Source organism: Ptychodera flava, chromosome 21 (genome assembly GCF_041260155.1).
Source record: "Ptychodera flava strain L36383 chromosome 21, AS_Pfla_20210202, whole genome shotgun sequence".
NCBI classification, from domain to species: domain Eukaryota; kingdom Metazoa; phylum Hemichordata; class Enteropneusta; family Ptychoderidae; genus Ptychodera; species Ptychodera flava.
In genome coordinates, this window is record NC_091948.1 from 4,575,769 (window position 1) to 4,597,129 (window position 21,361).

At 40.6% G+C, this 21,361-nt stretch overlaps 2 protein-coding genes across 3 annotated transcripts in view; both read left to right on the forward strand.

Annotated features, from left to right (window-relative positions):
- Positions 1 to 93: 93 nt before the first annotated feature.
- LOC139121163 (beta-1 adrenergic receptor-like) lies at positions 94 to 6,952 on the forward strand. Its single transcript, XM_070685841.1, has 3 exons — positions 94 to 1,558; positions 4,982 to 5,169; positions 5,447 to 6,952. Exons 1-3 carry the CDS (start codon positions 930 to 932, stop codon positions 5,713 to 5,715), a joined length of 1,086 nt encoding a protein of 361 aa, XP_070541942.1. The 5' UTR covers positions 94 to 929; the 3' UTR covers positions 5,716 to 6,952.
- A 2,464-nt stretch (positions 6,953 to 9,416) lies between these two features.
- LOC139121162 (protein Wnt-7b-like) overlaps positions 9,417 to 21,361 on the forward strand; it is a 31,911-nt gene continuing 19,966 nt past the window's right edge. For both annotated transcript variants that reach the window (XM_070685838.1, XM_070685839.1), the window contains exons 1-2: positions 9,417 to 10,771; positions 15,105 to 15,379. In XM_070685838.1, the coding sequence (XP_070541939.1) occupies positions 10,695 to 10,771; positions 15,105 to 15,379 (352 nt within the window). In that variant the 5' untranslated portion in view covers positions 9,417 to 10,694. The remainder of the gene's footprint in view (positions 10,772 to 15,104; positions 15,380 to 21,361) is intronic.

Below are 21,361 nucleotides of genomic sequence, written 5' to 3' on the forward strand. Positions count from 1 at the left end.
GATAATATATGATCTTGTTTAAAGTTCTACATCAAGTTATGGTTCATGGTTACGACTAATTGTATAAATACCATCAGTAAGTACCTCAACATTTCCAATGTCTATCTTCGTTTACTTTCTATTGTTCTATATGTATCGTGTTTGTAACATAGTTTCTTCTTCTACCCCTAAAATTATTTTGAAATACCTAGCTTTCTACTTGTAAACAAAGCCTGTGTTTACGCACTCTCGAATTTTATTGATGACAACTGAAATTTAGTCCGGACTAGAATTCACATAATAAAAAGTAAATAAAGTCTGATATTGCACACTGTACGTTGTTTTTACCAGGATAATATACTTCAGGGAAAAGAGAAAGAAAATGTTATCAAAGAATTACGGCCATTGTCCTTTGAACTAATTTCATTTTCAAAAGATCATCATGAAAAGATACATACTAAGTTGCATTTGAGGACTTGCTTTCAACTTGTACTTGAGATTGTTCAGATTGGTTTTCAAAAACTCTTTAATTTTAGAACCTTTATGTAGATTTCATCGATTGCAACAAACATTCTTAGGTATTCTTGGCGACCATCGTTATCGATGTATAAAGCAAACCAACCAGAAGGAAACCACTCAATTAATGATTCAATTTCAATCTTCCCCGAATCGGCCGCATGCGTGGTAGGGACATTGTTGAGGGCGCTTTTTTCTATTCTTCTTCAACGGATGATTGGACTTTAATATGTTGATAATCCTACCCTTACCTGTCTTTGTTTTGCATTGTGGTATAATGTCAACCTAAATTTTCTATGAATAACACCGTTGACTGTTCTACGACTGCACTGAGGAGAACGTTTGTTGAAAACATAGACGGTGCACATTATATTTCAAATCGTCAAGCAAGCCTGAGGTTTTTTTGAAACAAGATAAGGCAAATTTCGTGAGAAATGGAAATAGCGAATACCAGCGATCGCGATGGAAGAATTTTTCACTCACGGACAACCTTAAATGTCGTTCTTCCCTGTGTAATGTCCTTTCTCGTTATTGTTATCGTCATTGGAAATTTCATGGCTTTGGTTGTCTTCATAAAGACGCCGAAATTACGGGACATCGCTGGCGTATATATGATGAACTTGGTCGCGACGGACCTGACCTACGGAGCCCTCGTCCTACCACTGACGATTATCTCGTCAGCGTACGGCCGTTGGGTTTTCGGGCGGATACTGTGTCAGTTTAAAGGTTTCCTGACGTCTTTGCTCTGCTCCGTGTCGTTCGGGACCCTTGGACTTCTGAGTCTAGAAAAGTACATCGCGATCTTGAAGCCCCTCCACTACTCTCAAATTATGACCACAAAGGCAATGGCGGTCTCACTCTGCGGTCTCTGGATGTACATGGGAACATTATCAATCTTGCCGTTGTTTGGATTTGGGAAATACGACTTCATTCCAGCTGCTTTCACTTGCACAACTGAGTGGAGATATTCTGCGGTCTACGGGTTAACCTACCTCTTTGCCGGTCTGTTACCTTCGATGGCCACCATCAACATCACGTACTTCTTCATATTCCGAGCAGCGAGGTATTATAAAATATAAAAAACTAATTTTCACGGGGATTTAATTTCATTGTTTTTGTCAGTAAAACAATATATTCTATTCATTTTCATTGGGATTTAATTTAGCGAATTTTATGTTTCAGCGAAAATAGTGGAAGTAAATCCCAGTGAATAATTAATGCTTTTATCCAATCATTATAACATCCGGGACTTCTGTGTTCTGTTGTCAACATTTGGCACGTCTCTCAAAATGACTTGCGTTGCTCTTATTCGTTTCATAAATTCTTCATTCATATTTCATAAAAACAGCACATTCGGATTAACTCGTCATCATATTGTCATAAATCTCAATAAGTTTTCTTTACTATCATGTTTTCATATTCTGCTTTGCTGGTATTGATCTGTTTTCTTACATTTCAATGTTTTCAGATAAATTAGCTTCCATAAACGCGATAAGTATTACGTAATTCAACTCGATTGGCAGCAAAAGAATGGTAGCGCCACAAAATACCAGCACGGTATCAACAACATGGCGGAACTCGTTAACAAAGTGAAAAATCCATCCAGTCACAAATCCTTCTCATACGGGATGTCTGCGTGCTATCTCACGTGCGCATTGTATCATAGCCACTCATCATAATAAGCTGTTACAAAGCGTTTTAATTTATAAATTTAATTTATAAATTTATAGCGTGGCTTTGAAACTATGGAATAGTAGCATTCCACGCATGGGCAAGTAATAAACTAATTCATTCCTGTGATTAAGAGAACCTTGAATGAATTAGTTTCCACCAGCAAACACATAAGGAAATTACTGTTGTGCAAACTGCTATGAACATAATGTTATCACCATCAGGTTTATCTATGCAAACTTCCATTTAGAATTCTAGCAAGTGTCAAATCGTTAAACAAAAAGCTATTCTCAAGGATCCATTTCCTGAGATAACATATTTAAGCTCGCGCCTTGAATTCGTCAGTGTGATACCACCACCCGACGAACATGCGACCGTTATCAATCAAATTTTATATTATTTTTAACAAATTTAGTTTCACACAAAAGAGGTTGAACATTTTTGAGACCGCGTCGATATGCTTGAATTTCAGGCATACAGGCAAGTAGGCTGTATCTGAGCTCAGTCAGACTACAAGCACGTTATGATATCAAGTGCAGCGTTCTAATTTCTTTTAATCATAGCTCCGAAAGTCCGTCGATATAAGCTTCAAAATGATCATGCATAAAGGTAATCGTCAGTAACAGATATTACTTTCAGACACAGTTGTTCTCATGAGTGCGCCTAAGGTGGCCCGCAGTACGCGAGAATGCGGGACAACGAGTTCCGTTTTGGGGTCACTGTCGCAAGGGCGCGTCGTGTATTTCTATTTCTATTTATATATGTGTGTGTAAACATATAGTTGCATAGGTCTGTGTGTGTGTGTGTGGATTAGCTTAGCTTTATCTTGACTAAATCAACGGAATCTGCCAGTAACAGCCTCAGAGTACTCAATATACCAGCATATATTTGGCGACTTACAATTGCACATTTAGCAAATAATAATTGAAGAGATGAAAAGTGTTAAACATCATGCTATTTGTATTTTAAAGCTACTGTGATTGAAACTTTTGACATTTGTATTTTTTGGGGTTTTATATTTTTTCTTGATAGTATCAACTACATTTTCTAGATATATTTCCCGCAGTTTTTTTAAATACTCAGTATTTTGTTTATCAATGCGGCGTCACGTTGACTGTGTGTCACATGAATTGTTATACTAAGGGGTGGACTATTTGATATCCTGGGGGGGCTTGGAAGATTTGGGGAAAAAAAAGATGCCAGGTGGAGTTGCTCGAAAAAAAAAATCTGGCTTTAAGTGGCTGATGGAAAAACAATTATGGACCATTGCAACTCGGAAAAGAAAATCTTGGCAATTGTTCGATGCACACTGCAGCATCAATAAAAATCAAGCAGTAGCTCTGGAGTTTTATAAAGCATAAACCATTTCAAGCTTGAGGAACAATAACTTAGAATTTATTAAACGAGGAACTGAAATAAATACACTAACAAAAACACTGAAAAATTGTCAAAAGTTACAGCTACTATCACTGTAGCTTTCAGCAACTGAAAACAAAAACTCGTCTGAAGTGTTCTCATTGAGGAAGATTTTCAGATTATGATCCTTATTAAGCAGGTTGTAATTCAACAGAATTTGTATGCAAATAATAATAACCTGGTGTATCAATAAACATATAAACTCTGAAATACTTCTGTTTGTCTTTCATAATTTATTTCACAAGATTCAATTTCATGTTACTTTTGATACTTCAGTTATAATAAACTTGACAGTAACAAGCAAGCAAACAAACATTGCACCGAAATTTGGTAAAAAAAAAAAATATATCTCGAAGACGGAAAGTGAAAAAAAAAGTTGCCAGCATTTGCCCTGTAGAAAAAAAATAATTCATGGTGAAGCAGGTGAGAAAAAAAAATAATGGCTCTCCACCAATCTTCCAAGCCCCCCCCCCCCAGGATATCAAATGGTCCACCCCTAAGTGAGTTCGCTGGATAACCTTACCTGGAGCGAATGAATGTGTGAAAAATTGGACAACCCGCAGGTCTGTTGTATCTTTTTGTTTTCTCAATACTAATTTCCCATGAGTTCCCAAAGGGCACCAATAAATGCCAGAGATAATGGTATATCTACAATAAATAAAATAAAAGTACTCTTTGAATTGTCCGTGTTGTCCATAAATCGCCACAACAATGTTATAATATATTTTGGTTGTTCATCGATACTTCCATTAATTAGCTAATTAAGACTTAATTTTCCTGCTGGTATGTCACGTTACACTGACATAAGGCATTTGCGGAAGTAATTATATAATTTCCTCTGCAACTCGTGGCGAGTATTTACGATGAACTGTGTTGAAGAATCGGTTTGTCTGTTTACCTCCATGACTTTCCCTGTCTGTGTGTCTGCCCGTCTGATCGTATGAGGTTATTTTTGGTCTAGCTATCTGTCACATTTATGCCCAATTCCTGTGCCCGTGAATTTATTTAAATCACTCCTTCAATCAAATTCACAATACAACCCCTAAGATCTCGGAACGGGAATCAGGATGAATCTTGTTTGTGTATGATGAAAGTGATAAACAGCATCAGTCCATGTTATAATATCGACTGGCTGACTGTCTTCGGAGCTGCACAACCGACACACTGTCAACATAGCCTATGTATGTACAAGTAAGCTTATGTCATTGTTTATAAATAATTATCTAAAATCCGGGCTTAAAGTCATTTCAACAACACCCAGTTCTGTGTATCAGTACCACATTGCAATATTCAAATGCCAAATAGTCCATCACTGCGAGCAGGAATACAATTTAAGCTAAGTGTTTTTTAATGGATTCTCTCCAGTTACCTATGCAAGTTTTGTTTTAAATGACTACAGACGACAAGCTCGAAGGATCAACACGATTGAAGTACGCATGTGTAGAACAGATACTACGGAAGGAGTTAACTCTTGTGTCAGTGTACCTACTGATTCTGTCGAAAACGGTCAACGTCAGTCCCATCTGCCAACGAGAAGTTTTAATAAGAGACAGACCAAAGCAGCCATGACAGTACTTATTGTAGTAGGTGAGTGTAATATACCATGGCGCTCTTTTGTGAGTAAACTTTGTGTCTCATCAAATTATCAGGGGCCATGGATCAGAATACTCAAGAGGTCGGTGCTCGAAAGATCTATGGAAATTCAAAAGTCCATGCCCATTGTGTATTCATAACTCATCTGGTGAGGAATCGGTTTTAATTTCATTTGAGCGAAATATTGGTGCATGTAACTTGTCGGCGTTGAAAGATAATTAAGAGGCGCTTATAAATAGCAAGTTATCACTCTATTGTTTTGTTTTCCCAGGTGTGTTTATGTTGTCATGGAGTCCTTTTGCTATTGCCAACACTTGGTCGGTGGCCACTAACACGCCGCTACCAGTTTACGTCGAGTTGGTTGTGACGTGGCTCGCCTGTTTGAACTCTGCCCTGAATCCGTACATCTACGCAGTCAGGACGAAGAGTTTCCAAAACGGGCTTATGCGGGTGGCTAGGTCCTGCTCGTGCACAGTGCGAGGAAGAGAGCTAAACTGTCTGTCATGGCGACCAGATGTTGAAGAAAGTCACTCAACCTGAATGCATCGGACTTATTCTTGGTTTTTGTCACAGCACGTTTTTAAATTAAGCTGTCTTTCCATTTCCCGACGAATTCTAAGTGAATATTGTCAATATTATATTTAAAATTGTTACATATCACATTTATTAAATATATATTGAAAAGCAGAACTGTATACTTGCAAACACGCACAGGAAAAGAGCATCAATCATGATGCCAAAATTGTGTCGCCTTAGAAGTATCTCATCTGCAACTCATTTGAAAGAACCTGCCCGATCATGAGAAAGTGTCGAATTCTTGATTCACAGTCATAGTAGTAAGGAAGCCATGTACATCAGAAATGTTCATCGGGACGAAGGACGCTTTCATCCTACTAGAATTAGGAAGGGGAGATTATTTTGAGCGATCATCAATTTCAATTCCAGCGTTTTTGTAAGATGAGATTATTTTGAGCAAAATAGCAATCTCAATTCTAGCCATAGACGAAACAGGGTGATCAGCTTCCGAATGCTCTGGGTGTTGACATACCGTAATGTAAAATTGAGGTGCGGATTGATTTCTAAGGCGAGAGATACTGTTATGTTTGAAATATCCATGAGCTCTATCGCTACATAATTTGTTGACGTCAAAAATATTTTTCCATTTTTTCAGGTATTCTTTGAATTGTGTCCATGGATGAATTGTCATTTTACTTCATTACTAAAACATTCAATTTTTACAGAATGGATAAGTAAACATAATGATTTATCACTTCATTTTATATTCTCACCATTTTCAAACCAGAAAACAAAACATGTAGGCGAAGGGACTTCACAGACATATTTTCTAACGGATGACGGCATTGTGTTTCCGTGAAGATTCAAATGAGTACAATTGATTAGTATGCGCATGTCTGTCATTTTATGCATGATTTCATAGACGTAGACATATTTTATAGGGGCACGCTATCATGTACAATCTGCATCTGCATCAAGTTATGGTTCATGGGTACGACTAATTGTATATATATCTTCAGTTAGTACCTCAACATTGCCAATGTCCATGTTCGTTTACTTTTCTTTGCTCTGTATGTATATTCTGTTTGTAACATACAGTTTCTTCTTCTACTCCAAAGTTCATGTTGAAATAGCAAGATTTCCACTTGTGAACAAAACCTGTGTTTACGCACTGTCCAATTTTATTGATGACAACTGAAATTTAGTCCGGACTAGAATTCACATGATGAAAAGTAAATAAAGTCTGATATTGCACACTAAACGTTGTGTTTGCCAGAATAGTAAACTTTACGGAAAAGAGAAAGAGCGTAGAATCTAAGAATGACAGCCATTGTTTCTTGAACTAATTTTAGTTTGAAAATGTCATCATAAAAAGATGTTAAATAAAGTTGCATTTCCCGGTTCTTTATTGAATGAAAACATTCCAACTTTGTGCATATCTTGAGATAGTCAAACGTTTTGTATCCCACCCTGAGACTGTTAAGATTAGTTTTCAAGAACTCTTTAATCTTTGAACTTATTTTGTAGATTTCATTCGATTGTAACAAAAATTCATATATTTCGCACCTGATTTTCTGTTGACTCGATGCGGAGCGGTTCGGATGATCATAAAAGGAGTACTATCTCATGCAGAATGTAACATGTCCCATTTCTTCTATTAAATCCTTGCTCTGCTGTGTTTGCCGGGACCAGACCAGTGTGTCTGTTTGGGTATTCAAATATTTACACTTTGGTCAGTTTTTCACTAAATTGAGACTAATAAATACGTTTCGTTTCTTGAGAGAGTGTAGATCCGTGTTGATATACATCTGTTTGTAAGTAAAATAAACTTCAATTAATTCCCCATTGTAGCTGTTTACTATTGATTTGTTTTGTTTCCGTCTTTTCAGTCCTGTGTTGTAAAATATAAATTCTACACCAAACATCATGGCGTGACACGAATGGTGCTTGGCTTGACAGCAGTGCGCATGTGTGTTTCGTCCGATGTCATAATTATCAAACAGTACGAGCTAGAATTCATATGTCAACAAAACGTTTTACATTGTATACAAATTTGTCATCTTTTGAAGACTAATAATTTATATTTACACACGCTTTAGGGAGAAGAAGTGGAAAGTGTGCCTGTTTTCTACAACAAAAGCAATGAAAAATGTTATCGAATCCTACCGTAACAGCCATGATTCAAACAAAACTAATATTGGAGGAAATGTCTCCTTATGGCCTCTACTTCATGTTACTTTGCATCTGTAAATAAAACTCACGACTTTTCTATTTGCTTGGTCGATCATTTTTCTCCGGGGACATAGTTAAATGACAGAAACAAGGTACCATGGAATTAGACGTTGGTATTAAAACCCTGTCAACTGGAACTGTGCTCGTCGATCTAACAGTTGCAAACGCCCTCTACGAGGGCATGGATTTTGACTAAATGCTTTTCTTTTTCACCCGAGAAAAGTTGCGATCTCAGGAAAAAACTTTCAGCTTTTGAAGGAGGCTTACCTTGAAAGCTTATGGATCAGTTCAGCAGCAAAGAGGAAGTTTTCAGAGATTCTGGGACACATATGCAGCAGAGTAAGACATGATTTAAGGCCCTAATTGCACCTGAACTATAGTATCACGGAATGCGGTTCCATGCCTTTCGTGTCACCTTGGTGATTCGGTGATGCGAGAACATATAAATCTCGAAAAACAAAACGCTAAAGGGTCATGAACTTTGGCTAAACGGTAAAATTACGACTTACAACGGGGCTTCGCCTTTCCATTACGGCGTGACAGACAGATTTATTCACCTCTCTACCCTTCCTAAACGACTTGAGTCTGTTTGTTTGAATCTGTCCCTCGTTCAGCGCTGATTTGATTTTGATTTGTGTGTACACCATGCACTTGAGTGCGTATTCACCATTTGAATTGTGTATTTACAATCTGGTCCCTTGTCAACGACAAGTCCGTAGATCACACAAGACACGTCCTGGCGGCTCATCCAACAAGCGAAGATCGATGTGGACAATTTCGGACAGTCAGAGGCGTACGGGCTGGATTTATGACGTCACAGAACTTTGTACACAAATCACGGACTCAATCAGACGCCACATCTCCCCACAATTACTTCCACCCCTGTGAACCAACGAGATTTTTTCGACCACATGACAGCAAACAAAGACACAGCATACTTCAAAAGCGACTGTTTGCCTGCCTCGGGGAATAAAGTATCGGGAGTAAATAGGTAACAAGGCCAATGTCGTAAAACAGCGACGATAATCCCAGGAGAAACCACCCGGTACACAGAAATGTAGCATTTGCATTATCGCTGCGGTTGTAAATATTCTTTTTAAGAGGGCGAAACTGAACACAGTGAGTATGCGCGTACCGTAACACCTGTGGGTCGTTAATGTGTCTGGGGGTTCTGACAACCGGCTAACAAGTCATGGTGCTGCGGGCGGTCCAGGCCCGAGGGAGGTCAGATTGCCTGGCCCGGCTGACAAACTGCGAGTTCAAGTTGCAATCGGTATAATTTTTTCTGAAAACAAAAGTTTATCTAGTGCTGTATAAATTCGATCCTTAACTATTTCTGGAATCGTTCCCTGTTTTCCCCCATCTCTTGTCTGTCTCTACACAGCCGCTACTTCAATCATTGCCGAGTGCGTCATCTGCCTTGATCAGATGTGTAATTTCACCTTATGCGGTGTGGTTTGACGGCTGCAGCTTTCTATGGGTGGTAGCGGAGAATGTCTGCGACGACCGCTAGGCAGCTCGCTTGGATGTCACGCCAGCCGGAGTAGATATTCTGTTGGAACAGAAACAGTAAAACGATACACCAGCACAAAACAAGTCGGCGGTAGGATCTTGCTGATCCGGGAAATGAGCATTCTTCCTGTCTGTGATCTCTCCTTTCTTGAATTAAGGTAAAGCAGAACTTTAAAAACTCAAAACTTTGTGCATCGCCGACGCAGTCCGTCCAATACTCGAATTACAACAACAATTCTGTACATGTCGCTGCTCGTCGCCATGTAATGACGACGTGGGCGAGGGAAATGCCGCAAAACTCGTGAAATCTAAGTTTTCCATTATTACCTGCGTCAGCCAACATCTGTTTCTTTTTCCACTTCGCTCTTACTGGAAGTCTGTTTTTGGAAAGTCGTCGTGTGGTTAATTTACAACAGTTGGCTTCCGTAACCCAAACACTGGGGATTTCGTATACAATCATACGCTTCGTCACAGATATTGGTTTGCGGTGAGGTCGGGCGCAGATAACAAGCAAAACTCGAATTATGGGCTTTTCTCCCCTCCGTGCTATTTGCACTAAACCTTGACTTCTGTGACTTTATCAGGAGTGCTCATCTACGCCCATAAATTGCCATAAATTTCTTGCGGCGGTGACAGAATTAAGTATGAAAGAAGGGAGGAGACTGGCTGGTTCCCTTCGCTCGTCATCTTTCGTGTTTATTTAAACCTGACTTAGTGTTTATCTTTCCAAAAATTGTTACAACCTACACGTGCTGCTCTACAGTATTTATCAGTACAGTCGCTTGCTAAGAAGTCAGTCCTACAGTCCGTGTACTGGAGAGCAACTTCCCCTCGAAGTTACCATTCGCCGTAAACCATAGCACGCAGAATATAACAGACCACGCATTTCGGCTCTGATAGAAACTGGCTCGACTTGACCTCGTCCAAAGATTGGAAACGGACACAGTCACTGTCACCTGTGCCACTCGCCCTTTCTTTAGAGCTCGCGATCGAGGCTCCGCCCAATTGCGGTTTTCCTTTCTCCCAACAGTTTGGCTATGCTTGTCAATGACAGAACACATTTACTTGCTGCGCGACACTGAAGTTCCATGGAAGCGATGCAGGAAAGTGGCAGAGAGTAGTGAATACCGAGAATCCAACTGTTCGCTACACTGAGGGAGTTTTACCCGATCTTTGGAATATCGACCAGAAGAATATATTTCGACTTCGGCTCTGCCTTCTGACCAATCCTCGGTTACGATCTTGGAACGGATGGAAATATGCAGTGGATGACCTTTCTGTGTTTTGTGTGTGGACTTGTCTACTGTCAACCCCAAGCATTTGCAAGTACACCAAGGTGAGTTGAAAATCCCCCAGACCTTCCATTTGACACGTTGGATTTAAACGAAACACCTCTTTTAAGTAGCTTGTCAGAAATGTCTGCGTCTAGTTGGTACTCCGGCAGAATGATTCGGTTAGGGGGAACACTGTGGATGGATGCGTCCTTAAGTGGTGTTTGAACGTATCTCTGTTTTTTAACTTCCGAAATATGATTGGGCTTTGATATACAGGATCCGTCAACTGCAAAGCTCTGTGGAATAGCTTTTGAAAACAGCATATCGTCGGTTTATTTTGACAGTGAACCAAGGGGTATGTTGCGAATCTGCCAACTTTCGGTAAACTGAGGGAAATTTCATATGTGTGCGGTGCGCTTAACTCGAAAGGAATCTACATCATTTGTGTTGCATGTCGTAAAATCGTGGCGCTCTCTTAAGTGTGAACAGTTTCGCAGCGTCGTCACCCGTTCAATTTGTTTTGGCGCTGCGCCTTTTGCAAAGTTTATGGTCCTTGTCAGCTCCTAGCCAACGGAGTCGGCATTAACTTCACACCAAATTGCTGACTTGGACAATTACCCACTAGCTCTTCAATTCAAAGACAACCGTGTATTGTTCGAGGAGCGACATGCTAGCACAATTGCCGACCAGCAAGAAGCGGTTCATTCATGCAGCGGCATACTATTTCCAAAAATTCCGTGAATCGGGTCGGAACAAGATGTTCGGAGACACGAAAGAATCATTCTCTAAACCCTACCTCGCTATCTTTTCGATAGAACATTGCGTACTTTTGCCTATCTGAACAGTTAGTCCATACTCTCGCGGAAAGCAGTTACGGCGTTTTTTACAACTTCGTTCACGGTGATTTACGACAGTTTGTTCGGCCATAACATAGGGGTCAAAGGTCAAATCGGAAAGTATCATCCTGAACAGTTAATGTTGTGTACACTAAAGCACCATCGAGGCAACAAAATAAATGCTTTTGGCCCGCAGCACATTTTACCCAAGGACTCGTGCAATTGATATTCGTTGCCACACAAAACTGTCTTTTCTTCTACCAGTTTACGTTCGTCATCCGGCTGCTCTTTCTCTCTCGCTTCTTCCCACAAAAAACAAGTGTGTATGTGTATTGCCCGTGTGAACACTGTATCTCATAAACCCGTGATAGTACGTGTAGATCAAAAGCTAGACATGCAGATCAGCTTACAACCGTCACCGCGGCCCATATCTAAAGTGTACCTTGTTAACGGACGGAGAGAGATAGCCCAGAGGCGGGAGAGGACACTGCCGCATTCAGTTTTTGCTCATGTAGTCGACGTCGTCTGAGGTTTTGCTGTGAACTACCACTTGTCAGTACGGCTAATTATAAACAACAAGTGGACCCTGATAGACTCTGCCGCCATGGAGACATACACACACATATAGACAGAATCCGTTAAACTGATAAGTAAATAAATACACCATAAAAATGCCACCAAAGGGAGCGTAATTGCCCACCTCTGTCAGCAGTTGTTTTATCTTCCTTCACGTAGCCTCGAGGATCACTCACAACATCATATGATCGGAAGGCAATGATGTAATTAGCACATGTCAGCCGTGTATTTTGTATTTATTATTGGTGTATTGCAAGAGTCTTTAAGATCACATCAGACCTCACAAGTCGACCTAACGTGATACTACGACTGGCAACTTCAGCTGAGAGAGAGAGAGAGAGAGAGAGAGAAGAGAAGGAGAGGAGCGAGAGGAGAGAGAGAGAGAGAGAGAGAGAGAGAGAGAGAGAGAGAGAGGTAATGGATAATGTACACTTCAAGTTTGTTCCAAGTAGGCAATAAGATTTGACTCCGGCTATCACAAAGATGTTGTCACGGTGAACCACCATCGGCTTCTGTATGGCCACTTGCGAGTAAGTTTGTTTTGTTTTGCTTTGTTGACATCATGAGGAGCGGTACTCAAGTGAGATGCTGGGTGCTTTCCACACTGAGATAAGAACCGCTGAATAAAAGTCCACCTCTTTACGGTCACCTAACGACTTGAATCACGATTTTTCGCACCAGTTTTAGAAAAAAAGCCGCCTGGCCGCTTACTCTATGTAAGACCCTCTCTGACCTACGCAGGCCAACTTCTGTCTGGCTTCGCGGGTGGTATTACCGCAATATCGACGTTACACACCCGATGATGGCGGGAATTGGGGTCGCTAAGGTATCAACTAAGTAGGTTTTGAGTACCTTACCATGGGGAATTATGTTTGTTTCTCAAAGAAGGAAACTAATGCATAAGTTGTCCACGCTTGACCTTTCCATCAACATTATTTTGCCGTTCAAATATTTCGGATTTCGGGGAGAGAAGTCTTCACACAGGGTAAAGGGTAAAAATGAGATATTTATCAAGTTGTTGTACGTAATTATAGTGAAAATACGAATGTCTTATCGAATAATATTTTCGGATGATTTTATGTAATAATCGTCGATGTTTGCTGATTTTTTTGAAGTTGTTTTGTGTTATTTCTAAGAACATTCATTTAAAGTATGTTTCTAAACTACTTATCAAAATTGCGCGGAAGAGTAGTAGATGAACGACCTACATTTTCATGTTATCGTCAAAGCGAGACCTGATAACGGCGGCAACTGTACGCAGTTTTGCATTCCACATTGTCGATTCCCCGTCCTCAAGATTCGAGCGTGTTTTCCCTCCTGTCTTACCATGCGTACTGTCAGATTGTCAAAGTCCTCAAATATGCTACTGGTTAGTTAAATACGGATGGAATTGGGTTAAGGAAAACATTACAGCCTTACACTAAGTAGAAATATTGTTTTAGAAACATTTTATTGTGACAGGGCTATTTGAACCATAAGGTGAAAAGGTGATGTGTAACTATGCAGACAGAATGATGGATGCCTTCTGTCCCCCTCTCTCTCTCTCTCTCTCTCTCTCTCTCTCTCTCTCTCTCTCTCTCTCTCTCTCTCTCTGACTCATCATGCAGGCATACATACACATACCCATACATACAATTATCAACGCACTACCGAGATCCTTACTTTATTACTTCAACGATTGGAGATAAGGGAAGGGATTCATTTAAAAAGGAGCATTTTTCGGATAGATGGTCTTGGATTAATTTACTGTGTTATTTTATTCGGTACTGAGCCGACCAATTATGATGGGATATGCCAAGCATTCAAACCGCAAGAAGCGAGGATACCATGATAATATCTACCCTCTGCCTGTTCGTGTTTGCTGTTCTGGCATGTTTGCTGTTTCGATACTCTTGCACAGAAATATTTGGAAGAGCAGCACTGCTCCTACCGTGTAAGTCAAGATCCGGGGTCAAGATAAACATTCACGTTTTATAGCGTCTTTTCATTGCTCAGGTGTCCTTCAATACGTGGGAATGCAGCTGTGACAAACGGGAAGTGACGAGTTTATCTTGTCTTTTGGATGCAATGACCGCAGACGCGACAATTGCAATGGTTCGCTCAAGTCTATTCTACACACGCCAATAACTGTCACGCTAAAGACACCTCCCTACAACTTTACTGAAAATTCATGCGTGACAAATGGTGTGGCCATTGTCAGTCAGTGTCTTGGCTGGCTTTCAAGAGCTGAATCCCCCGACAAGGGACTGGGGGATTTACTGTAATGCGCAGGGAGTTAGACAAACCTCGCTTGGTGAAGTCTTTTACGATGTATGTAATGGAAAGTGACATTCCGTCATCGTGCATATTTCATCACTCCTATTGGGTAAAATCCTACTTTGCATGACTCGAAAAGAATCATAAAATTGTTTTCATAATATTGCACGACTTGATAAATAATTATAATATTGCATGACTTGATAACGAATCGTAACATAGCTTGACTTTAAAAGAATCATACTGTTGCATGACTTGAAGAGAATCATAGTATTGCATGACCTGAAAAGAATCATAATATTTCATGACTTGAAAAGAAATATGTAGAAACAGTTATTCGCCGTATAGTTGTTGCTTTAGCTAAACCTTGAACAGGAATAATTATTTCTGCTCGAGTCTGTCGAGTTTCCAAGAATCGTCCCGACTAGCCGGGGGAGGGGTGTGGACTGGAACGCCCAGCTGTGGAATGTTAATGTCGAGATCCGTGTTTGAAGCTCATGGAATGTGAATGATTATGTACTGATTTGTTTTGCAATAAATTTATGAAAAACCCGTCATGACAGTGACAGTACATTGACTGCGAAACCATCGATTCCAAAACAGATGTGATTTCGTTAAATTCCTGAACTTTGGTACCTTCTCGCTGTCCCCAAACATCGTGAGATTTTAAATTCAATTATTTTGATGATTGTAATTCATTCCTATGTCAATTTTAATTTTTATGCAGGTCGAGGCAGTTACGTCATGTTTTGGGAAGGAGAGTCCGTAGCACACACACCAACACGTGGTCGATAATGGAGCTAGAGAACTACTGCAGGTCCATCACGTGGCTAGGAGAACGTCAGCGCGAACTTTGTCGAGCGATGCCGAACGTGATTCCCAATACTGAAAAGGGTGCCGCTATTGGACTTGCGGAATGCAAGCACCAGTTCCGACACCAAAGATGGAATTGCCCGATCAAAAACGCCACGGCCATATTCAATTCACGCGTGATGCAAGTCAGTAAGTACTTTAATCGATTTTGCCGAAATAAACAATGCGGACCGCTTTCTGATTTTTTATTCTTCCTGTACACACAATACACATTGTGCGGCTTTCTCTGCTCCTGTGGCCATAACTCTGGTACGACCCTATCAACGCTTTCACCCTAAACAGCTGTACTTTTAAACTAGTGTTGATGGAGTATAAAAGTTAATCGGGGGATGTTTTTTACTTTCACTGCTACAAAAGAGACCAATAAAATTTGATTCATTCCCTCACGTCCCACTCGTCCTTCTCAACAGAAGAAGCGAACATTCCTCTAGGGACGTCCAGTGCGTCTCTTTGTAATATTAACAATAGTGGCCTGCCTGTACAGCATGCCCTATTTATCAAATATTATATATTATACACACAGACACTCAGACGACCCAAAGTTCACGATGACCTAACATTTGTTGTGTTTTTCTACCCCTCCCGATGTTTGTATCTGGCCTAGGACACAAGACGACGGGTCATGAAAGACGGCCAGTTTGCTCAATTATTGATCTATTTATTCGAATGTAGTTATTTTTGTCTGCTAAGAGAACGTCCAGGCGACGGTAAAGGAAGGCGTACGATGACCCTGTATAGTTATATCATATGAAATAAATTTTGATCATTTGCAAAGGCTATAGCTGCAGTGTTACACTTACAATGACGTAACCTGTGAATTTAGGTCACTGGCATGCGCATCTTGAATATGGGACTCTCACCTTTTGCCTTTGACTCTCAAATGTTGCCTGAAATGTCAGTCCTTGGAAACTTTAGACTATTTTCTGTCCAAATTAACGGTCAATATCATACTTTTCTGCCCGAATTATAAATAACATAGACAACTTCGTAAAATTGCATACATCGGCCACAAATCAGCTCCAATTTACTGACATTTAAAATTCAATATTTTAAAGTGGCTGCCATGTGTTCATCAAACGAAAAATATATAAATTTGCAATCACAATAAACCAAGCCGGTGAAAAGTCAATATTCTCAACGTGTTTGAAAACGAATCCTGACAATCTGTATCGTAAAGCAAAGAATTCTAAGATTTTCCGTTCTCAAATTACATTCTGAGATGGATTCGATTTTAAGAGCTCCATTAGCTCAAACTTTTGACATATCTTTACTAAATTTTTTTGGGGTGGTTTCGTCTGTAAACGACAGTTTCTTTATTCTGTTCCCAAAATCGATGTTCAACTCAAGTTTTCAACACTGACCGTATGTGGACATGTGTTAAGTCCAATGGGTAATGTTGACAACCGAATTTCAGTCCGCATTCCTACTAGATTCATTTGTAAACAATAACTTGAAAATTGTTTGTGTACATTGCGTTGCGTTGTCTTGGCCCGATCTTTTTGTAGAAAGGAGAAAGAATGTATGTGTTTCCTACACCAACAGAAATGACAATATCTATAATCCAAAGTCACATTTGTTCCTTTAAAAAAGCAAGCTACCAGAATATTAAACTCAATGCTTGAAGCGCCGCAGTTTGGGTTGAAAACATACCATCGGAGTACTTTTCTTTAATTCCTGTATGATTGTACCATTGTGCCGTAGTTTGATCTGTGTGTCGTGCATTTATGCAAACTATAAACAGTAGTTTCTTTTCGTCGTATTCGTTCTTTCACCCAAGGAGGCTCAGGACCACGACGCAGAACAGGAAGATTGGGAAATGTTCCCCTGTCGAATCGTTTGTGTCGAAAAATAAAATCTTCCTTTTTCACGGGGTTAGCTTACAAATTGTCATCCAAAGCGATTTAGAGTGAAAAACAAGGATCTCATTTCCCGCATTTTGTTGAGTGCTCTGTGGTTCATTTCATGCAAAAGAGAAATCAATTTTGCAAACGATATTGCCAGTTGCGTGTGAATATCGATTCGGGAACACGCCGAGCAAGTATCAGATTTGTGAAGGGACTATAAAAAGAAATAATTCTCTCCACTCAGATCGAGTTTCTTGGATCTCTGTAACGCTACCAAAAGCGATCATCTGTGTTCGATGTCCTTAGGGTCAGGGAGAGAGCTGGAAACGCTAACTATCAGAATTCACCACGGATACGCAGCCAACCGAGCGTTTTGAGGGTCAAAGGTTGTAAACATTCTCTCTGACGTAAACAAACCGTGTCTGTACAGCCAGTCCCTCATCCGAGAGGTCTCGCCCACGGTGTTTGCTTCTAACTTCGTGCGAGCCGAGGGCAAAGAAAACACTGTCCCGTTGCACTAAACAATCTGGAAGATGTTTTTTACTCCGCGAGCAGGATGAATTGCGATGAATGAGCAGCAGCAACCGTGCGGGTCAACAGATCACAGGCGCTGGTTCGCTGGGTTGTCTGCTTGATCGATCGATTTTCTGCCCGATCTATCGATCCCGTACTCGATCTGCCCGCCACTGCAACCTAACTACTCCCAGTGCAGTGGCGGGCAGATCGAATACGGGATCGATAGATCAAGCAGAATATCGATCGATCGATCTAGCAGACCACCGAGCGAACGAGCGCCTGTGCCAACAGATGCCCAGTACCGAGAGAAAGGTGGATATACTTCACAATGCAAGACCAAGTACATGTAATAGCGTCGAGAAACGAACCTGCCATGCCGTTTATTGGTTGCAGCCAAAGCTTTACTGAAATCACACCGTTATGTAACTATTTCGTTTGTTCTTCATTCCCGTTTATACAATAAGTGATAAAAGTAGTTCTCTCATTATTTAGAAGCAGCAAATATTAAACTGAACGATCTGCCATCGCCTGGCATCCTACCGGACTGAGGAACGAAGTGCCCGGTCTTTCTGGGGGCACTGCCATACTGAATACAAAGTTTTTGTTCATATTATAAAATGTATTTTACTCTCGTCATAATGGACAGAAAAATTGACACCCCTTCGCGATATCGGACAATTCATCCCGCGGTCCGGGTGGCTTGTCTCTATCGTTCACCTCGGACGCGCCAGCCAGGAGGGGTCTCTGGAGGGTCGTAAATAAGACAAAACTGGAAAGCCCGCTGTCAGGTAAACTGGCTCTCACGGGCATAGGTGCGCATAATCGGTGTGTTGGTTCGGCCTTAACATTATAGCTCAACGGTTAACAGTGTTGCGGTTTTTTCGAAAACTATTCCCAGCGAGAGACACTCAAGTATCCTAGGGGTGTGAACAATGTTTCCAATTTGATTATTCCTCGTTGGGCAATTAACCGTTTCGCTAAATTTCGATGACGATTTCGCGTGCTTCCGCCCATCAAGATAACACCGGTGTATTACCCCACGGCCACCTAGGTAGAAACTGTATCCGTTTACAAAATTGCTACACCGTCCAATGTATAAATGTATCAGTAATGAACGAAATCAAAGTAACTAGGATAAGAGAGTGCGTTGGCCCGGCGACTGTAATTTTCTCGAAGTAGCACCCAGATTGAGGAATTTCACCTCGTCGGGGGTAACCAATCTGTCAATCACCTGCGAATTTGTTTTCGCTCTCCGCTAAGATAAAGCTACGTGGATACAATCACCGCGGTGCGCGTGTCCATTATTTCACTGGAATTTATCTTCGTCAGGGGAAAGAAAGAGGACTCCTGCGAAAAAACAACCAAATAAATTCCTTCGCAAAATACAGTTATTTCTCCGCTATTCAACGCGAAAGGGTACGAGCCACCGTCCGTCACGATAAATTCGTCACGGCGGTTGGCAGTTGGCCTACCACAAATGCTAATTGGAGTATGTCGGGGGAGTGTGGGATCAGAAGCCGTGGTATTTGGGGGTTACAAGGGGTTCTTGAAGAAAGTTTATTATACTAAGGGCGCGGTCAGCGTTGCAGGACTTTCTCTTGCATACCGTACCTGTCATGTCAAAATTATGTTCATTCTATACGTCCGAGCATAGGCACGGCAGGACTTGGATTTGAAGTTGACGCAGGAACGTCGTTTGTACGTATTTGTAATTGTCAGACCCTCGCGACCTCCAAGTTACCAAGTTCATTCAAACCGATAAAGCTTAAACATTTAGTCATCCATCGTTTCCAATATTGAGAAATAAAACGCTCAACGTTATAGCGAGTAGCTCTTTCTCTTTGTGACTTTGAATACGTGATCGAGGTCACGGATTAGAAGTGCCATACAGCTCGGATGCTCCTACGTGCTCACAGTATCGCAGTGTGTAAAGATATCGCCCAACTCGCTGACAGGGTTTTAGAAAGCAATGAACAGGGTACCTTACAGTAATCCAGTTTGCCAAGTATTAACAGCGATACGCCTAATAGGTCCTAACCTCATACATTAACACCGTTTAAAATAACAAACAGAACGCTACGAGGAAATCAAAAGACCTGCATGGCAGTTTGGCTAGGTACAGAATAAGCCAGCCATTAGCATAGCACAGCTCTCTATGTCATGTCAATTGGTTTGCTTCGTTTGTACACGGTAAAGTACTGTGCTACTAGTCTAGAGCATTTGTAATGCACGCCACCGCTTGTAAGAGAATAGCATAAGTGTAACCATGGAGGTAAAATTCTACCTCCATGGTGTAACATGCACGTCATGCCGCTGGCAACACGCCTAATAGTAATACAATGGCAAGTCACAATAATGTGAGAGTCATGCAAGACAGAACATCACAAAGCACAGCACTAAAACACAAAGCACAGCACTATAACGTAGTATAGCATAGAACCCAAAATGGCATACTGAGGCAACTGTATAGGAGAAACTAGAAACAGTCCTATAAAACTATTTACTTATACACCCGATTTGCATTGCAGGGTAGTGTCATGATGGGCAGAGTTCAAGGGCAAAAGTCATTTTAGTATTTTCAGTGGACAGTTGTGTTAAAGGACAGCAATAAAACAGCTTTTCAAAATGAGCCACAATCGCAAATGCTAATTATTCATGAAAGCATCGTAAGAAACTTCGTTGTAGCATATAGAGAGACTCTGTCCAGAGTTATGCCGTTGTGATATAGAAGCCGTACCGTTTAGTTCATTTTTCATGTATTTCGGAGAGATTCCAAAGTTCATCGGTTTTCTTAATATATCGTGGAGTTTAGTGGAGTTTAGTGGAATGTAGAGCTTGAAACTGAGGACTTAAAACGTTTGCTCAAATTTTCCTCAAGGACTCTTTCAACTGTTCACTTTCAAAATCAAGAATTCAAAAATAAAAAATCGGGGGTCATCTTGCAAAGTGTTGTACTAGAGAAACAAATCACCTTAGATTTACCTATATTTGAGATTCAAAAATGGTCGCCATCGTTGCGTTCACTTTATGAAGAACAATAAAATGTTCGATTTTCAAAAAAACTAAGACGATAAGGATTTTCTTATTCAAAGGGCTTCAAAAATTGGTAGATCAGAAAGGAATTAGAACATTTTGAGAGTTCAAATACCTGTTCTGGAGGCGCAGTCTACATTCACAGCTGTGATTTTTGTGTGTATTTTCATCAAGTACTTTTGTTCTGTCTGTAAAAGACGAATAATTTGTTCTGCTCCAAAACTCACGTCGAAATGCAACGTATTCAACATGTCAGCCAAATTTGTATATGCGTAAAACCTGATGTTATTGTTGACAACTGAATTTTTAGTCCGGACCAGAAAGCGTTCGTCAACGATGACGCAGCATAATGTATGTCACGGGGTCAACCGTTGTGTCTGCCAACATGCGTTAGGGAGAAGAAAAAGACAAGCCCTAGTTTTCTAGGACAGTAGAAACATGCTATTTAGGCATTTTCTACGGTCTTTAGCCTCGGGAAGTAGCAATGTAATTCTTGAATCAATGTAATTCGTAAAGCTTAAGCAAGGCGTGATGAACATGACAAGGTATTAGGTATTCGCTCTGTTATGCTATACTACATTTGCAAATACTGCACGTAACTGCAATGATTCGCCCAAACATAAAAAAGTTCGTTTTAGTGTTGCTCAAAGACCAAATCAAGCCACATTCTTCCCAGGAAAAGTTTACACGAACGCCGTTTTTTTGGACTGGTGGTCAA

What these genes read in the sequence shown, in the direction of transcription:
- LOC139121163 (XM_070685841.1), top strand. Translation starts at nt 930, where the DNA reads ATGGAAATAGCGAATACCAGCGATCGCGATGGAAGAATTTTTCACTCA. An exon ending in TTCATATTCCGAGCAGCGAG is followed by an intron (nt 1,559 to 4,981) that starts GTATTATAAAAT and finishes AAATGACTACAG; the next exon opens with ACGACAAGCTCGAAGGATCA. An exon ending in GACAGTACTTATTGTAGTAG is followed by an intron (nt 5,170 to 5,446) that starts GTGAGTGTAATA and finishes TTGTTTTCCCAG; the next exon opens with GTGTGTTTATGTTGTCATGG.